Source organism: Chrysochloris asiatica, unplaced genomic scaffold (genome assembly GCF_000296735.1).
Source record: "Chrysochloris asiatica unplaced genomic scaffold, ChrAsi1.0 scaffold00439, whole genome shotgun sequence".
In the NCBI taxonomy this organism is placed as follows: domain Eukaryota; kingdom Metazoa; phylum Chordata; class Mammalia; order Afrosoricida; family Chrysochloridae; genus Chrysochloris; species Chrysochloris asiatica.
The window spans coordinates 1,144,121-1,160,456 of NW_006408957.1; the positions used below are offsets into that span (position 1 = coordinate 1,144,121).

Genomic DNA, 16,336 nt, shown 5'->3' on the forward strand with positions numbered 1-16,336 from the left:
TCGGATTTCTCAACGGAAACCATGCAGGCAAGAAGGCAATGGGGAGACATATATAAAACCCTGAAAGAAAAAAACTGCCACCCAAGAATCCTCTACCAAGCAAAGCTGTCAATCAAATACGATGTTGTAATCAAAACATTCCAGGATAAACAGAAAGGAAGGGATTTTGCCAAACCTAACCCTGTGCTGCAAAATATCTTAAAGGAAGTTCTGTGGACTGAGAACCAACAAGAACAGACAACAACTAGAGAATGACGTATGTGGCAGCATCACCCTGAATTCAACTGACAAATGGAAGAGTCAAGAACAGAATAGAATTATACGAACAGAGGATCTGGGAGGTCAGTCTATGATTAAAACAATTACAATTTGAAAGAAGTTAAACACAGAGGAACGGAGATCGGGGTGGTGGGAAGGTCAGGTAGATTACAGGATAAAATAGACTGTCTTAAATGGAGGGAAGAATTAATGGAATATAAGGTACCCACAACAATGGGGTGGGGTGGGGGGGTTTAGTTCGGGTGTTGGGGAGGGCAATATAAGAAGGTAGAGGAGGTGGGAGAACAAGATGGATAGGGGAACACTGAGACAGGTTTGCATGTCCTAAGTGGGACAGAGGTAAATAGTGATGCATGCTCAACCTTGGAACAACAGGGGTCTGGGATACAGGCATCTAGGTATAGCTTGAAGAGAGGAAATACTACTAAAATCCTTGACTCCCTTATGAATATTAGTTTCCCTCGCCTACTATTGTAAAATAGACACTTAAGTGGTATAGAAAGGAATGCTGGGAAGCATTATTACAGAAAACTTCAGCCTATAACTGAATGGAATACCTAAAAGGGGTTCTACAACTTGCCCAGTGAAATAGGCCTCTTGCAAAGCCTTTACAGAGTATAGGACCTTAGGTGGAATCCTGAGTCCCATCCAGAACCTTGTGAGGTCGGACATTCCAACTAGAAAGGGCAAGCAGACCAGCCTGGAACAGCTAAAGTGACAGAAGATACATCTTCAAGGAAAGATCATCAGGAAAAAACCAAAGCAAAAAGGGCAGCATGACTGGCTACTACAAGACTAAGCAAGCTGGTCACCAGGAAGCCATTAAGGCAAGCAATCAAGTGCCTTCAGGACAAAATCCCCTCTAAGACTAAAACTCAAAGGGAACACACAAACAAGCATGGAAGCTTGCTGGCGACCACATTAGTCTACTGGTGAGTGGAAGAGCGGGAAAGGCAGCAATGAAGAGATGGGCTGAGTTCAACCACAGTCCACTGACTCCTGTTGAGCTGGAGATGAGAGCGAGCAGAGGAAGGGCTGGCTGGTCCAAAGTGTGGTGAGACCTGGGAACACTTGAGCCCATGGACAAGGACATAGCCACAGAGGACTAGAGCTGAGAGTGAAGCATCCAGCTGATATGAAGGGAGGGGAGATGCACAAGAACACCCAGACTTGCAGACAGTACCCACTTGACCTAGCCTCGATGGCTCAATAATCAGAACTCGACTTGAGGAAGATTATACACACACACACAAAAAAAATTTTTTTGATTAAGGAAACAAGGGTAAATTGCTACAATTTGATGAACCTGACCTATACTCAGAGAGGTAATTACTCTGAATACCAACAGAGAGGGAAGGAGTCTTCACATCAAGTGTCAATGCTATCTCCTCTGTACACAGGGTAGATAGGGACAGGCAACTTAGACATAGGCTACCTAAAACGAGGGGGTGATAAAGGCACTGGCTTACAAGGTTTCAAGAGGGAGTTTAGTTTGAGTATGGGGGGAAAGAAAGAGCCCCCACTGAATAGCTGTCATCTTGTCTAGATGGGTGTGGCGAAAAGAGATGGAGATAAGATTCGTAAGATTCAATAGTGAATAACTGTTATCATGACTAATTGCGAGTGTCAGAATTGTAAAGGTAGAAGTTTTGTAACAAAAACAGGGGAATGGTTAATCTTACAGTCCAGAAACAGAGGACTCTAGGACCATCAAGGTAGAAGTGCATAAGCAGAATGCGGGACCTTACCCAAAGAAGCAGCGACGCCAGAGTCGGAGGCAGAGCTGGGGGCATGGAGACGGGGAGCGACTGAGGACTTCACATTTATGGAATGAGGGACTAAGAGCTGGTGGACAGGAAGTAGATGTGCAGAATGTGCCCTTTGGAAATGTAAATTATTATATATGCCTGACTGGTTTTTTTTTTTAGAAGCTCAAGTGGATAGAGAGAAATACTGTTAACTGATGGTACATATATATATATATGTACAATACTCTTAAGCAGTAGCTCTGGGATCTCAGTGGATAAATACTCAGCTGCTAACCAAAAGGTCGGTAGTTCAAAGCCACCAGCCACTCTGAGGGAGAAAGAAGTGGCAGTCCACTGCTGACTCAGGCGACCTCAGCAGCAGGACCTCAGGAGAAAGCGGTGGTAGCCTGCCTCATGAGAGCTTAGTCTTAGCCACAGGGCAGGTCCATGCTGTCCCGCAGGGTCACCGAGGTGGAATGCACTCACTAGCAGTAGGTTTTGGTTAACATGGGCCATTACTTACCTTTATGAGACCATCTCCTTGGGCAAAGCACGGGTCCTGCACAAACTCAAGCACCTGAAGTGTCAGCTGATGCCATAACCTGGAAAAGACAAGACCCCCAAGATGTGTACCACAGCATGGATTCACACCCACCTTCAGCCTACCAACGGACACATATGCTAGCAGTCTCTACTGTTGTGGTTGTGAAGTGCCGTCGAGTCGGTTCCGACCCACAGCGACCCTGTCTAGGGTTTCCAAGGAGCAGCTGGTGAGCTTGAACCGCCAACCTTGCAGTTCAAACAGCTTTGCAGTCTGGCGCATTAACCCACAACGCCGTATAAGGAAGTGCTGTCTAATCGGTTCCAACTCATAGGGTTTCGGAGGAGCAGCTGGTGGGTTTGAACCACTGACCTTAAAGTCAGCAGCCCAGTGTTATCCTACAGGGCCACACCATGAGGTTCTGCTAAATCACACTTTACATTTTCATTAACATGCCAAGCTAAGACTCCACTTTCTCAACTGTAAAATGGAAAACAAACTCAGCGAAAGTATTTAAACTTGAGCGTCAGTTTTGTCACTATAAATGGGGAAAATGAACTTTTAAGTAAGCATATAGTAAAATGTTCAGAACAGTAGCAGGATGCAATTCACCCCCAAACTGATTATAATAATTTATAATAAAATTCTTTGAAAAACACAAACAACTGTCGGCAGCCAAGCAGTAAGACCCATAACCTTTCAGACAGACATCAGAAGGGTTGCTCCCAGGGCGGTTACTACAGGAGGTGTGTTCTCCTAGCGAACAGCTCTGGCCCAACACTAGCGCCCTGACCTGCCCATTTTAAAAGAGGCTGGTGCTTGGCCACAGACAGCTTGTTTTAGAATTCATCGTGTTTCTAAATAAACCCAGACTCTGACAGGTCTCTGAGGACCAAGAGCCGAATGCGACGTGCAGCGCGGAGTGGGGACCACGGGGAATGGGGAGGTGGCGCCCCAGCTTGGGACCAGCCGCAGACTCCTCAGGGGAAGGAACAGACAGCTGCGCTAGCCTCGGCTCGTCCCTCTCTACGACCATGCTGAGCACAAGCCACCCGGGTTGTGTCTGAGTGGCATCAGAAACTTACCCACCGGCCAGCCCTGAACCCCGCTAATAAGACAGGAAGAAGGGGGTTCAGACGCCTGGCCCACTACCCGGGTTCCCCTCAAGCCCCCATTCAGACGAGCCGGTTTGAGGACGTCCCCCAGTCACCTCCCCGTTCCCGACCCGTCGGCCTCGCTCTCTTCTCCCCGGAGCCCGCGTCCCCTCGGTTCGGCGCTCACTTCTTCGTGTAGAGTTCCTCTAAACGGTGCCACACGGCGGCCTGGCCGGGTCCTGAGCTCTGGCTCTGCTGTAGAAAGCCCGGCACGTCCTTCATGGCGGCAAGTACCCAAAACAACTGCACCACCGAATCCACAACCCAGATGTCAGCGCCGCGGGGATGGGCGACGGAAGTGCTCACTCACTTCCGGCGCTGCGTCGCGCGAGGGAGCTCGGGAGCACAGTCGCCCGACCCGCCAAATACCGCGAGCCTTTGCCCTTTGGGAGAGGACGACTGTGCTGGGGCGGGGCTAGAGAGTGTTGGGGGCGTGGCCGGCGAGGACGCCGCAGTGGCGGAGAAGATGGCTTTGTGGGCTCGCCGCGCAGTCCCGGTGCTGGGGAAGGGGCTTCTCCCCACCAGCAGATACTGGGGCGCGGGAGGTGAGCGGGTCTGTGGCCGCCGACCCCCGACTCATACTAGAGCAGCCCGCGAGCTGAGACCGGGCGGTCGTCTCGGGCGCTCAGGGGTGGCTGCGGGGCCGGAGGACGTCCGCTAGGTCAGGGCCGTGGACCGGACACTCGAGGGGAAGTCGCGTGCGTGGCCGTTCTGTCCGGGCGGCGTCCCTTTCGTGTCTTCTGGCCTGTCCTCTTGACTCTTGTCGGTGCAGACTCCGTTAGAACCTCATCGGTTTTCTTCCTTCAGTGCATTTTGGGTTATTGCCATCTCAGTACCTAGGTGCTTTCTGAGGAGTTTTGTGTTGATCTGTAGGATGCCATTATAAGGGTTTTGTAAGTTAACCATTTCTTTATGGAGATGATTTTCCATCTTTAGTTATTACTAATCATGCTGTGGGCAATCACCTTGTTAATACGTCCCTTTTGGGATACATTTCTAGCAGGAACAGCTGGGCCTAAAATGATAGACATTTTTATTACACCCGAATGGGATCAGAAACTTACCCACCGCCCAGCCCTGAACCCCGGTAATAAGACAGGAAGAAGGGGGTTCAGACGCCTGGCCCACTTCCCAGGTTCCCCTCAAGCCCCCATTAAGACCAGCCGGTCTGAGGACGTCCCCCAAGGTTGTACAGTTAGCTCCCCATGAGCATGTTGTTGTGTGCCGTGGAGTCGGTTCCGACCCATAGTGACCCTGTACGGGGTTTCCGAGGCTGTAAATCTTTACGGAAGCAGAAAGCCTCATCTTTCTCCGGTGGAACAGCTGGTAGTTTCGAACTGCTGACCTGAAGGTTCACAGCCCAATTCTAACCACTATGCTACCATAGCTCCTTTAAATAATCACATTACTCATTGTCATTGTACTGTATACATTGTATACATGATACTAAAGATATCAATGTAACAGTCTGCAATAAGGGAATCATTCCTTCTGCTTAGAAATCTTTCTTGAGCTGGGGAAAGATTTCTTGAGAAATCTTTCTCACCTGGCGCCCCGGAGAGCTGCTTCTAGCGCAGAGATGGCCTGTACCCTGCAGGGCTAAGGCCACCAGCTGTGCTCAGCAGATGGACAATTCCTTGCAGTCACTCCTGTGAGTGTGGTCATGAGGTTGCTAAGTTAGCACAGACTCTCAGCTGTTTGCATTTCTGCCCCTTGATCTTTGAATTTGAGTCTCATATTTTAATAAGTCACCTGTTTCCCTCTCTACATTCTCCCAGTTAGCACCCATGCCCACTTCAGGGTTCCCAGTCCCTGACTCACAGGAATTTCAGGCCACAGAGCATCTACTTTGTGTTTTGCACCCCAAGTACTTTCTGTATAGGTGCTGAAACCCAGTGGGTCTGTCACAGACGTACCGATGAGGAAGATGCCTAGAGGAGCCGCTCCGCTGAGGACTGCTCTGGTCTCCGTTTGTGTGCCTCCTAGCAGTTTGCTTTTGGAGAGTTCAGTGCTCACTGATGGGTGTTCTTTGGGTGCGTGTGTTGTGGGTGGGGGGTATACTTTTTCACTCGTGTATCCCAGGTGCCTGGTCAGGTATTTTATACAACTGTTGATGCAAGGGACCTTTTTCACGGTCTTTTCTGACTGTATGCAGGAGCATGGTGGTAGTGGTAATGTGCTGTGGAGTCGATTCTGACTCATTGTGACCTAGTACAGGGTTTCCTAGGCTGTAAATCTTTACGGGAGCAGAAAGCCTCATCTTTCTCCCGCGGAACAGCTGGTAGTTTCGAACTGCTGACCTTGCGGTTCGCAGCCCGATTCGTAACCACTATGCTACCAGAGCTAGGGGAAGTTTTTCTTCCTTGCTGTTTCCTGTGTTGTTAGGAAGTTTATAGCTCCATTTGGTTCCAGCAAAGCTATGAGCACCATCTCCAGCTCCTTTGTGCTTCACTTTGGTACTGAGTGACTTGGCAGAGCTCCAGGGAGGTTGGGCTGTGGTCCTCACCCACCAGGTCCCCCTTCATGTCTCATCACAGCTCCCCTCCCCCACCACCTCAGAGGCAGCTTTCTAGTGTGCTTCCTGGGGGCCTGTGATTGGATGCTCCCCCTTCCACAGAGGGTCTCTACTCAGATGGCGTAGGAAAGTCAGATGGTGTGAGGAGTGCCTGTATGCAGTGAGATGACTGGAGAGGGTCTCTGCTGACAGACGGCGTGGGGGAGGGTCTGTCTTCAAATAGTGAGAGAAATGTCTTCCTGTGGGCAGATGGTGTGGAGAGAGTCTGAGTTTCTGGGCTGTGGCTACCTCTTCAGACTTCATTTTTGGTCTTGGGGCTTTCTGTAGGATCCTGTGGTACCACAGCAAACTGAAGGTGCAGAAAGGTAGCAGGTTGTGAGGTGTTTCACAGATTCATCATTATTCTTCAACATTTTATAGTATTCCATTGTGTGTGTGCACCAAAGTTTAACTATTCTTCTGTTGATGGGCATTTAGACTCTCTCCAACTTTTTGATAGATTTCTCACAGACAGCATATTAAAGGATCCGGTTTTCTTATCCATTCTGCTCCTATGTCTCTCTCTCTTTTTTTTTCTTTAAGGTATTTATTGTGGATTGAGTGAAAGTTTACAGGGCAGATCATCAGTTTTACAATCAACAAATCATACACCTTGTTTCATTACAATGATTATAATCCCCTCCATATGCCATCAGATGGAGTCCTGGTGTGGCGCTGTGGGTTAACGTGCCAGACTGCAAAGCCGTTTGAACTGTAAAGTTGGCGGTTCAAGCTCACCAGCTGCTTCTCGGAAACCCTACACAGGGTCACTATGGGTCGGCATCGACTCGACGGCACTCAACAACAACAACAATACCATCAGATAACAGTATTTCTCTCTATTCACTTTAGCTCTTTTGTGTTTTTTAAACACTCAGGCATATATAATAATTTACACCACCAAAGGGCACATTCTGCACATCAGCCTCCTGGCCACCAGCTCTTAGTCCCTCTCTTCCCATGAATCTAGAGTCCTCAGCTGCTCCCTCTCTCCATGTTCCCATCTCTGCCATCTCTCCATCTCTGGTGTCGCTGCTTCTGTGGACACAGTCTCTCATTCCACTTATGCTCTTCTCCCTTGATGGTCCTAGGGTCCTTTGTTTCTGGACTGTAAGATTAACTACTCCCCCATTTTTGTTACAAAACTTCTGCCTTACAATTGTGACAGTCACAATTAGTCGTGATAACAATTACTCACTATTCAATCATAAGAATCTTATCCCCATCTCTTTTAACCAGACCTATCCTGACCAGATGAAAACTATTCAGTGGTGACTCTCCCCGCCCCACACACTATTAAACTCCTTCTTGAAACCTTGTAAGCCAGTCACTTTGTGCCTTTATCACCCCCTCATTTTAGGTAGCCAGTATCTAAGTTGCCCGTCCCTATCTACCCTGTGTACAGAGCGGATAGCATTGATACTTGATGTGAAGACTCCTTCCCTCTCTGTTGGTATTTAGAGTTACTACCTCCATGAGTAGAGGTCAGGTTCATCAAAATTGTAACAATTCACCCTCGTTTCCTTTATCAAAAATTGGTTTTTGTTGTTGTTGTGGGTTTTTTTATTATCTTCCTCTAGTCGAGTTCTGATTATCAAGCCATCGAGGCCAGGTCAAATGGGTATTGTCTGCAAGTTTGGGTGTTCTTATGCATCTCCCCTCACTTCATATCAGCTGGATGCTTCACTCTCAGCTCTAGCCCCCATGGGCTCAAGTGTCCCCAGGTCTCACCATACTTTATACCAACCAGCCCTTCCTCTTCCCTCTCTCATCTCCAGGTGAATGGGAGTCTCTAGACCGTGGTTGAACTCAGCCCATTTCTTCATTGCTGCCTTTCTGCCTCTTCCACTCACCAGTAGACCAGTGTGGTCGCCAACAAGCTTACATGCCTGTTCGTGTGTTCTCTTTGAGTTCAGTCTTAGAGGAGAGTTTGTCCTGAAGGCACTTGATTGCTTGCCTTAATGGCTTCCTGGTGAACAGCTTGCTTATTCTTGTAGTAGCCACTCATGCTGACATTTTTGTTTTGGGTTTTTCCTAATGAACTTTCTTTGAAGATGTATCGTCTGTCACTCTAGCTGTTCCAGGCTGGTCTGCTTGTCCTTTTTAGAGGGACTGTCCCACCTTATAAGGGGTAAATCCTGTTAATTGAGGACACATGGAGGAGATTGTAATCCTTGCAATGAAACAAAATATGATGGGTTGAGTGCAAAACTGATGATCTGCCTTGTAAACTATCACTCAATCCACAATTAACGCTTTGGAAAAGAAAACAGAATGATGGGTCCTGCATGTAACCAGGAAGCAAAAGGTCAGAATGCTAACCATTTAGGAGTTGGCGTCAAGCTGCTAAAGCTGAAATCAATATTATTTACAATCCTTCCATAACCCCTACCTTTGCCTTTGTTCTCTGTCTTGTATATAGACCCCTCTTTACCTCTGTCTTCTCCCCTTGAATCTTTACTTCATGCTGCCATGCAAACGTTTGACAGTGACTAAGGGAGACTAGAAGACTAGATGCATTTGAGTTAGGGTGCTGGAGAGGAAGCCTGATAGTATCGTGGACTTCCGGAAGAAGAAACAGATCTGTCTTTGAAGAAGTACAGAGAAGGCCCCTTCGAAGCCAGGACGGTGAGACTTGGCCTCTCAGACTTGGGACGTGTTCTGAGGAGGGCCCAGCCCCTGTAGAAGAACATCATGCTCGGTAAAGTGGAGGGTCAGTGAGAATGAGGAAGACCCCGACCCAGATGACTTGGCACCGTGGCTAACAGTGATTGTGAGGGTGGTACAGGACTGGGCAGTGTTTCTTTCTGTTGTGTTTAGATTTGCTCTAAGTCGGAACCGGTTTGACAGCACGTAAGAACAACAAAAGTTCTCAGGTGCAGTCCTGGTGTGGCATCAGACTGCAAAGCTGTTTGAACTGTAAGGTCGGCAGTTCAAGCTCACCAGCTGCTCTTTGGAAACCCTATACAGAGTCGTTTTGGGTCAGAATCGACTCGACAGCACTTAAGAACACCCAAAGCCCAGCTCTGGCTGAATTATTTCCCACTAAAACCCCTTTCCTGTCACTGCTAGCAGTCTAAGACTTTTTCCTCCACATACCTCTCAGCCTGTGACTGTCCCGTCTGCTAGACTGGGGGTCCCGGCCTATCACTGCACCTGAGTCACAGTCGAGGTAGTCAGGTCTAAGGTCTGTCTGAGCACCCGGCTTGGATATGGTATCACGGGGTGATTGACTCATTCGCAGGGTCCCTGTGACCTTGCCCTAGCATGCTCTTTCTGCCCTGTGACCACCCTGGTGACAGGAGGCCTTGTTCATTCTCATCGATGGGAGGTCACCACTGTCCATCTGTCAGTTTCTCACTTTGTGCTTTTCCTCTCCGTGTTGCAGGTGAAGGAAGGCCCCTGTCCCTCACTGCTTGTGCCTCAGGAGGCTCTGGAGCAGGAGGGGGCAGTGTCGCGCAGCAGCTGTCCCTGCAGGACATCGCTGAGCTGATCCGGACCAGGGCCTGCCACAGGGTGGTGGTCATGGCAGGGGCCGGCATCAGCACGCCCAGCGGCATCCCTGACTTCAGGTCCTTCTTGGTTCCCTGCCCCCACCCCCATCCTAAACCTGCTTGCCATGGCCTGCTGCCATTCCCTCACCTCCTCTTGGCCTCTTCAGCCCCACTATCACCTTCACCCTCTTCAGTCTCCCCTCATTCCTTCCCACCCTTCTTGGTTCCCCATTCTGTGGTCCTCAGACCCCCCATTTACCACTTCCTCAGGACTGCTTTCTCTTTGTAGGTCTCCGGGGAGTGGCCTTTACAGCAACCTCCAACAGTACGACATTCCGTACCCTGAAGCCATCTTTGAACTCACATTCTTCTTTCAAAACCCCAAACCCTTTTTCACCTTGGCCAAGGAGCTGTATCCCGGGAACTTCCGGCCCAACCTTACGCACTACTTCCTCAGGCTTCTGCATGAGAAGGGCCTGCTGCTACGGCTCTACACACAGAACATTGATGGGCTGGAACGAGGTGAGCCCCTCACCTGCCGCGGGCCGGGTGGTCCCTTCTCCCATGGGCCTGGGGTCTCCTTTGTGATTGAAGTTGATTTGGGAGCTTCTGGTTTTGTTAGTCTTCATGTGATGATTTGCTTCCTTTAAATGGTTTTCTATTATGGAAATAAACTCACTGTCAGCCCCCTTCCCCTGTAGATATCCCATATTTGTCAGTGTAATCTACAAATACACTAGTCAGCACCTCTGAAAGGTGAAGGCTTTTACGACATCGCCATAGTGTTGTTATCACACCAAAAGCAAGAGTAAATCCTCAGTGCCCTTGAGGGTGCGTGCAGAGTGTCCCCTCCATGTCTGTGGCCACACTGAGAGCCGTGCCTCCAGCCTGCAGCCCCAAGGCCTTCTCCTGGGCATGGCCAGCGTCCAGCCGCTGCACTTCCTTCCCAGAAGGGGTCTGTGACAGGGGACCCAGGACCTGGTTAAGACCACACCTGGAATGGCTCTTCATGGGGTATAACCAGGTGGCTGTGGGTCCTGGGTCAGCAGTTAGGACACTCTGGGGCCTCGTGGGGACCACCTAGAGCCTCTCAGAAGCAGACAGTGTGGACAGTTACTGTCTTCACAGCTCACTGTTTGTCTGTTTGCTGCCAAGCAGGTGTGTTTTTTTGTTTGAAGTTGATGACGTTTATATTATTTTCACATTTTTAAAATAGAAAATGTATTCCTCGGTGTTGGGTGTAATTTTATCAGAAGTGTTGTTCGTTATTTGGACTGGTTTGACTCTACTGGGTCCCTCTCCACCCTGTGCCTGGTCTGCAGCTGGCTCTGTGGGCTAAGGACACCTCAGGGTGTTTGTGGTACTCACCTGAGGTTTGAATTGCAGTGTCTGGCATCCCGGCCTCAAAACTGGTGGAAGCTCATGGTACCTTTGCATCTGCCACCTGCACAGTCTGCCTACGGCGCTGCCCTGGGGAGGACTTCTGGGTGAGTGTGCCCGAGGCTGCCCCTCTGCAGTACAGGGAGGTCTGGGAAGTGGCACTTCATGAAATTCCTTAAAACTCACAGTGTGATACATGCCGATAAAAAGTGAATGCGGTACAACACACTAGGGGAGTGACAGTTCGCCACCAACCCTGCGGCGCTGTTAGTGTGTGATGGTTAATGTTCTAGGCCTTTAAGAGGAGCAGAAAAGACTTAAAACGCAAACAGATGATGGTCACAGACCAGTCTTCAGCATGGGCTGCACCTCAATGTAAAGAAAACAAAAATCCTCCCCACTGGACCAATAAACAACATCAAGATAAATGGAGAAAAGATTGAAGTTGTCAGAGTTCATTTTTCTCGATCAACCATCAGTTCTCATGGAAGCAACAGTCAAGAAATCAAATAATGTATTGCAGCAGGCAAATCTGCTGCACAACCATGCAGAAGCATTCCAAAGCAAAGTTGTGAGTTTGAGGACCACAGTGCGCCTGAGGCAAGCCCTGGTATTTTCTTTCGTTAACCTCATATACATGTGAGAGTTGGACAGTGGATAAGGAAGACCATAGAAGAATCGATGCTTTTGAGTTCTGCTGTTGGAGGAGAATATTAAAAGTACCATGGACTGCCGAAAGAACCACCAGATCTGTGTTGGAAGAAGTACAAGCCGGAGTGCTCCTTGGAGGCCAGGATGACCAAACTTCGTCTCTCATACTTCAGACACATTATCAGGAAGGACCGGTCCCTGGAGAAGGATAACATGTTAGGTAAAGTGAAAGGTGGAAGACCCCAGTGAGATGGGTCGGCACAGTGGCAGCAGCGGTAGGTTCCAATGTACCAATGATGGGAGGTTGGCTCAGGACCAGGTAGGGTTTCATTCTGATAGGCATAAGGTTGTATGAGTTGGTAATGACTCGATGGCACCTAACAAGTTTGCAAGCATACGTGCACACAGGTAGTACACACCCACACACAGTAAGAGAATTTTTTTCAGCAGTAGGATTGAGTTTAACATTCCAAACTTCCTTTTTCTCTAGCACCATCTCGGGACCTCTTGTGCCGACACTTCTCAGCAGTTTGTGGCAAACCGTGGAGCGTTTAGGCATCTCCCTGTTGTGGACATTTAAGATGTCTCCATTTTCTTTGCCTTTTTTTGATTGTTTTGAACTGTGATTTGGGTGACAGTTTACAGGGCTTCCACCTTGTGTGTCCTTCTTTCCTGTCCCTTCCCGCTTTCTGAGCGTTCTCCCTGGGCACATGCTACACTTTCATCTCCTGTGATTGATTGTTCTAGGGAATGATACCTCCCTGATGGTACTGTTCACCTTCTGGAGTATTTGGCTGAAAATGGAGCCATGGGGTCCAGTTATCACTATCTTAAAAAAAACCAAAAACATAGTAATGATGCCCATTTTTATACTTCTGTGCATACCTGTTAATATTTCTTAAAGTAAGAGAGAGTCAAGTGGAAAAATCGTAACAGACAGAAATACTCTGAAGTGTTGGTACAAGTATGTTCATAAAAATGAAGCATCTTAAACCCTGTCCAAATCTTTCATCTCATTACCTAAGTGTTTTTTTTTTTTAATTGCTTGTTCTGTTAAATTTTGAGAGTGTTGTAGTAAAGCGTTCCATCCTGATTATGGATTGATTTGTGTGTATTTCCATTTCTGTCAGTGGTTTGCTCTATGATTCTTTAATAAAGCATCACTTATAACTCACAGTGATTACACGGAGGGTTTCTAAGACTGTAAGTCTTTCTTACACTGAGTGGCTGGTGGGTTTGAACCACTGACCTTACAGTTAGTTGCCCAATGCCTAGTCCATAGCACCACTGACTAAGCTTGGTGGTTATGTGTCGTTGAGTCGGTTCCGACTCCTAGCAACCCTGTACAGGATTTCCAAGGCTGTAAATCTTTACAGGAGCGGAAAGTCTCATCTTTCTCCCTCAGAGAAGCTGGTAGATTTGAACTGCTGACCTTGGAGTTAGCTGCCCAACTCGTAACCTACTATGCTACGAGGACTCGTTCCAATTAAGCATACAAGTATACAATTGTTTTCTTCTACTTTTTCTCTGCAGACCCTGTACAGGGGATTACTTTTGCCTAAGAGTCATTTTTGTTTAGAACTGTTAGCTTTCTTTGTTTTGGGTATATTTTGGCATGTTTTTACTTTAAATCTTTCTGACTCTGTAGTTTTTAAATGTGTTCTTCCTGTAAGATGTACTGCTTGCTGTTAAATGCCATTGAGTCAGTTCTGACACAGATGATCTTGTGTAGGGTGTCCAAGGAGCCACTGGCGGGTTTGCACTGCTGACCACGTGGTTTGCTGTCCTGTGCTGACCCTACAGCACCACACCAGGACTACAGTTAGCTTCAGTTTTATTTTTGCCATGAATTTCAGGATTTATTCCATTTTTATTAAGTGTAATTCATGAAGTACAGGTATGTGCTGCTAATGTCCATGATACATATAGGACGTTATAGGATTGGGACGTTGTGCGAACGAACACCCTAATAAAAGCTTAGTGGCGTCTGCTAGTCGCTGGAGTCGTGGGTGGCAGCGGGAGTGGGGGGGAGTGAGAGGAATTGAGTGAGGAGGGGAGAGTGCTCCACCCACCCTGACCGATGCCTGCCCACTGCCCACTGGACAGAGGTTGCAAGCCCATACCCAGAGCATACCGTCTGCCTCATCTGCCTGTGTCCCATCGTGGTCCAGTGCTGCATGAGTCTGGGTTTGGGGTCTTTAAAACTCTTGCTGTGAAGTGCCATAGTGGCCCCCGCACATCAGAACCGAACACTGTCTAGTTCCACACCAATCTCGCAGTCAGCCATTGCTGTGTTTGAGCCCAGTGTTTCAGCCCTATATCCGTCCATCTCCTCTGGTAAGCTGCCCCTCTCCTTTACCAAGCATGATGTCCTTCTCTAGGGACAGGTCCCTCCTGACAACATGGCCAAAGTACAGTCTTGGGATTCTCACTTTGAAGGAGCACTCCTTCTATACTTCTTTCAAGACTTCCAGAAGTCCGTGGTATATTTAACATTCTTCGCCAATACTGTAATTCAAAGACGCCAGCTCTTCTCCAGCCTTCTTTACTCATCATCCAGCTTTCCCAGGCATTGAAAACACCAGGACTTGGGTCATGTACACCTTAGACCTCAAAATGACGTCTTTGCTCTTTAACATTTTAACGAGGTCTGTGCAGCAGATTTTCCCAGTGCAATGTGTTGACGTCCTGACGCTGGCGTCCAGAACAGTGACTGTGGATCCAAGCAAAATTCAATCCTTGACCACTTCAGTCTTCTCCATTTATCATGGTATTGCTGATTGGTCCACTTGTGGATTTTCATTTTCTTTACATTGAGGTATAATCAATACTGAAGGCTTTAGTCTTTGATCTTCATCAGTAAATGTTTTAAGTCCGCTTCACTTTCAGCATGCAAAGTCGTGTCATGTTGCAGGTTGTTAATGAGTCTTCCTCCAGTCCTAATGCCACAGTCTTAGTCTGGAAGTCCAATCTTAATGTCTGGCTTTTTCAGGAAGCTCCCTTGAAACCTGTCCACCATGGGTCCTTGCTGATGTTTGGAAAACCATTGGCATAGTTTCCAGCATCACAGCAACACTCAAGCCAGACAGTAAAAACAACCTGACAAACACGTGGCGGTTAAAACTATTAGGAGGAAGTAATAAACAAACAGAGTTGTGTTCCCTTTAAAAAATAAAAACAAGTCCTTCTAGGGCCACAGATGTTACCTGAGTGGACATCAAGTGATGCATACCTGCATTTAGATTGGAACCTGTCATCTTATTTTGTGCTTTCTACATATTGCACCTTTTTATCATCCCATGTTTTTTCACTACACTTGTTGGGAAGTTATATACTGTTTTTGTTACTTTGGAATAGAAAACTTAGTGTTCCAATATACGTAACTTTGTTTTCAAATTTAGAGAGCTTATTTTAAAGAATGTTTAGGGAAAATTTCAAAAATATAAAAAAGGAGAAGGAAGAATATAATGGACTCAAACAACATACGTAGTTACCAAAGTAACTCAGACAACATACACACTTAGCAAAGTCACACTCAGACAGCACACGCAAGTACCAAAGTCACACTCTTTCATCCTTTTCCTGAATTGTAAATCAATCGTAAACACTTTAACTCCTCCACTTGTGTCTTTTTTTTGGCCTATAGACTATTGTTACGTTAAGCATCCGATTGTTTATTAATATCACAGACCTCACTATCAGGCTGTGTTCATCAGTTTAATTCAGACACAACCATTTTTCCTCCTTCTTTTCTTTTTCATTCTCTCTTGCATCTTGCTTTCCAGCTGGTTTTGCTTTCCTTCTACCTTCTACCTAAAGAAAACCCTTAAAAATTACTTGTACTGAGAACCTGCTGGTGACAAGTTGTTTAGTTTGGTTTACTTGTTTGTTTTCATCTTGGTTTTGAAAGATGGTTTAGTGTGTGTATAGAGCGCCCAGTTGGTAGTTACCTTTCAGCACACTGAAGATTCTGTTCCACTGTCCTATGGCTTCCATTGTTGATTTTGAAAACTCATCTGTTTTCTAACTAGAATTCTCTTGAAGGTAATCTGGTTTTGTTCTCTGTGTATTTAATATCTTTTTTTCTCTTTTTCTTGGAATTTTTCAGTTTCAGTATGATGTGTTTACATGTAGATTTTCTTTTATTTATTCTCCTTAAAACCTGTTGTTGTTGTTGTTAGGTGCCATCGAGTTGGTACCGATCCATAGCAACCTTATGCACAGCAGAACAAAACACTGCCCGATCCTGGGCTAACTTCACAATCATTGCCACGCTTGAGCCTATTGATGCTGCCACTTTGCCAATCCATCTCTGACCCTCCACCCTACCAAACATGATATCCCTCTCCAGTGACTGGTCCCTCCTGACAATATGTCCAAAGTATGAGAGGTGAAGTTTTCCATCCTGGCCTCCAAGGAGCACTCTGGCTGCACGTCTTCCAACACAGATCTGTTGGTTCTTTTGGCAGCCCATGGCACTTTCAATATTCTCCTCCAACACCATAACTCAAAAGCATCGATTCTTCTACAGTCTT

The 16,336-nt window shown here is 47.2% G+C and overlaps 2 protein-coding genes across 3 annotated transcripts in view; one reads left to right on the forward strand and one right to left on the reverse strand.

Moving 5' to 3' along the window:
- Positions 1–4,019, reverse strand: part of PSMD13 (proteasome (prosome, macropain) 26S subunit, non-ATPase, 13) — a 19,386-nt gene extending 15,367 nt beyond the window's left edge. The window contains exons 1-2 of one of the 2 annotated variants that reach the window (XM_006876989.1): positions 3,850–4,019; positions 2,551–2,629 (exon numbers count right to left, since the gene is read on the reverse strand). In XM_006876989.1, coding sequence (XP_006877051.1) covers positions 2,551–2,629; positions 3,850–3,944 — 174 coding nt within the window. In that variant the 5' untranslated portion in view covers positions 3,945–4,019. The remainder of the gene's footprint in view (positions 1–2,550; positions 2,630–3,849) is intronic. The other variant, XM_006876990.1, reaches the window with a different exon arrangement.
- A 5,659-nt stretch (positions 4,020–9,678) lies between these two features.
- Positions 9,679–16,336, forward strand: part of SIRT3 (sirtuin 3) — a 20,149-nt gene continuing 13,491 nt past the window's right edge. The window contains exons 1-3 of the mRNA XM_006877016.1: positions 9,679–9,848; positions 10,060–10,292; positions 11,157–11,257. Coding sequence (XP_006877078.1) covers positions 9,802–9,848; positions 10,060–10,292; positions 11,157–11,257 — 381 coding nt within the window. The 5' untranslated portion in view covers positions 9,679–9,801. The remainder of the gene's footprint in view (positions 9,849–10,059; positions 10,293–11,156; positions 11,258–16,336) is intronic.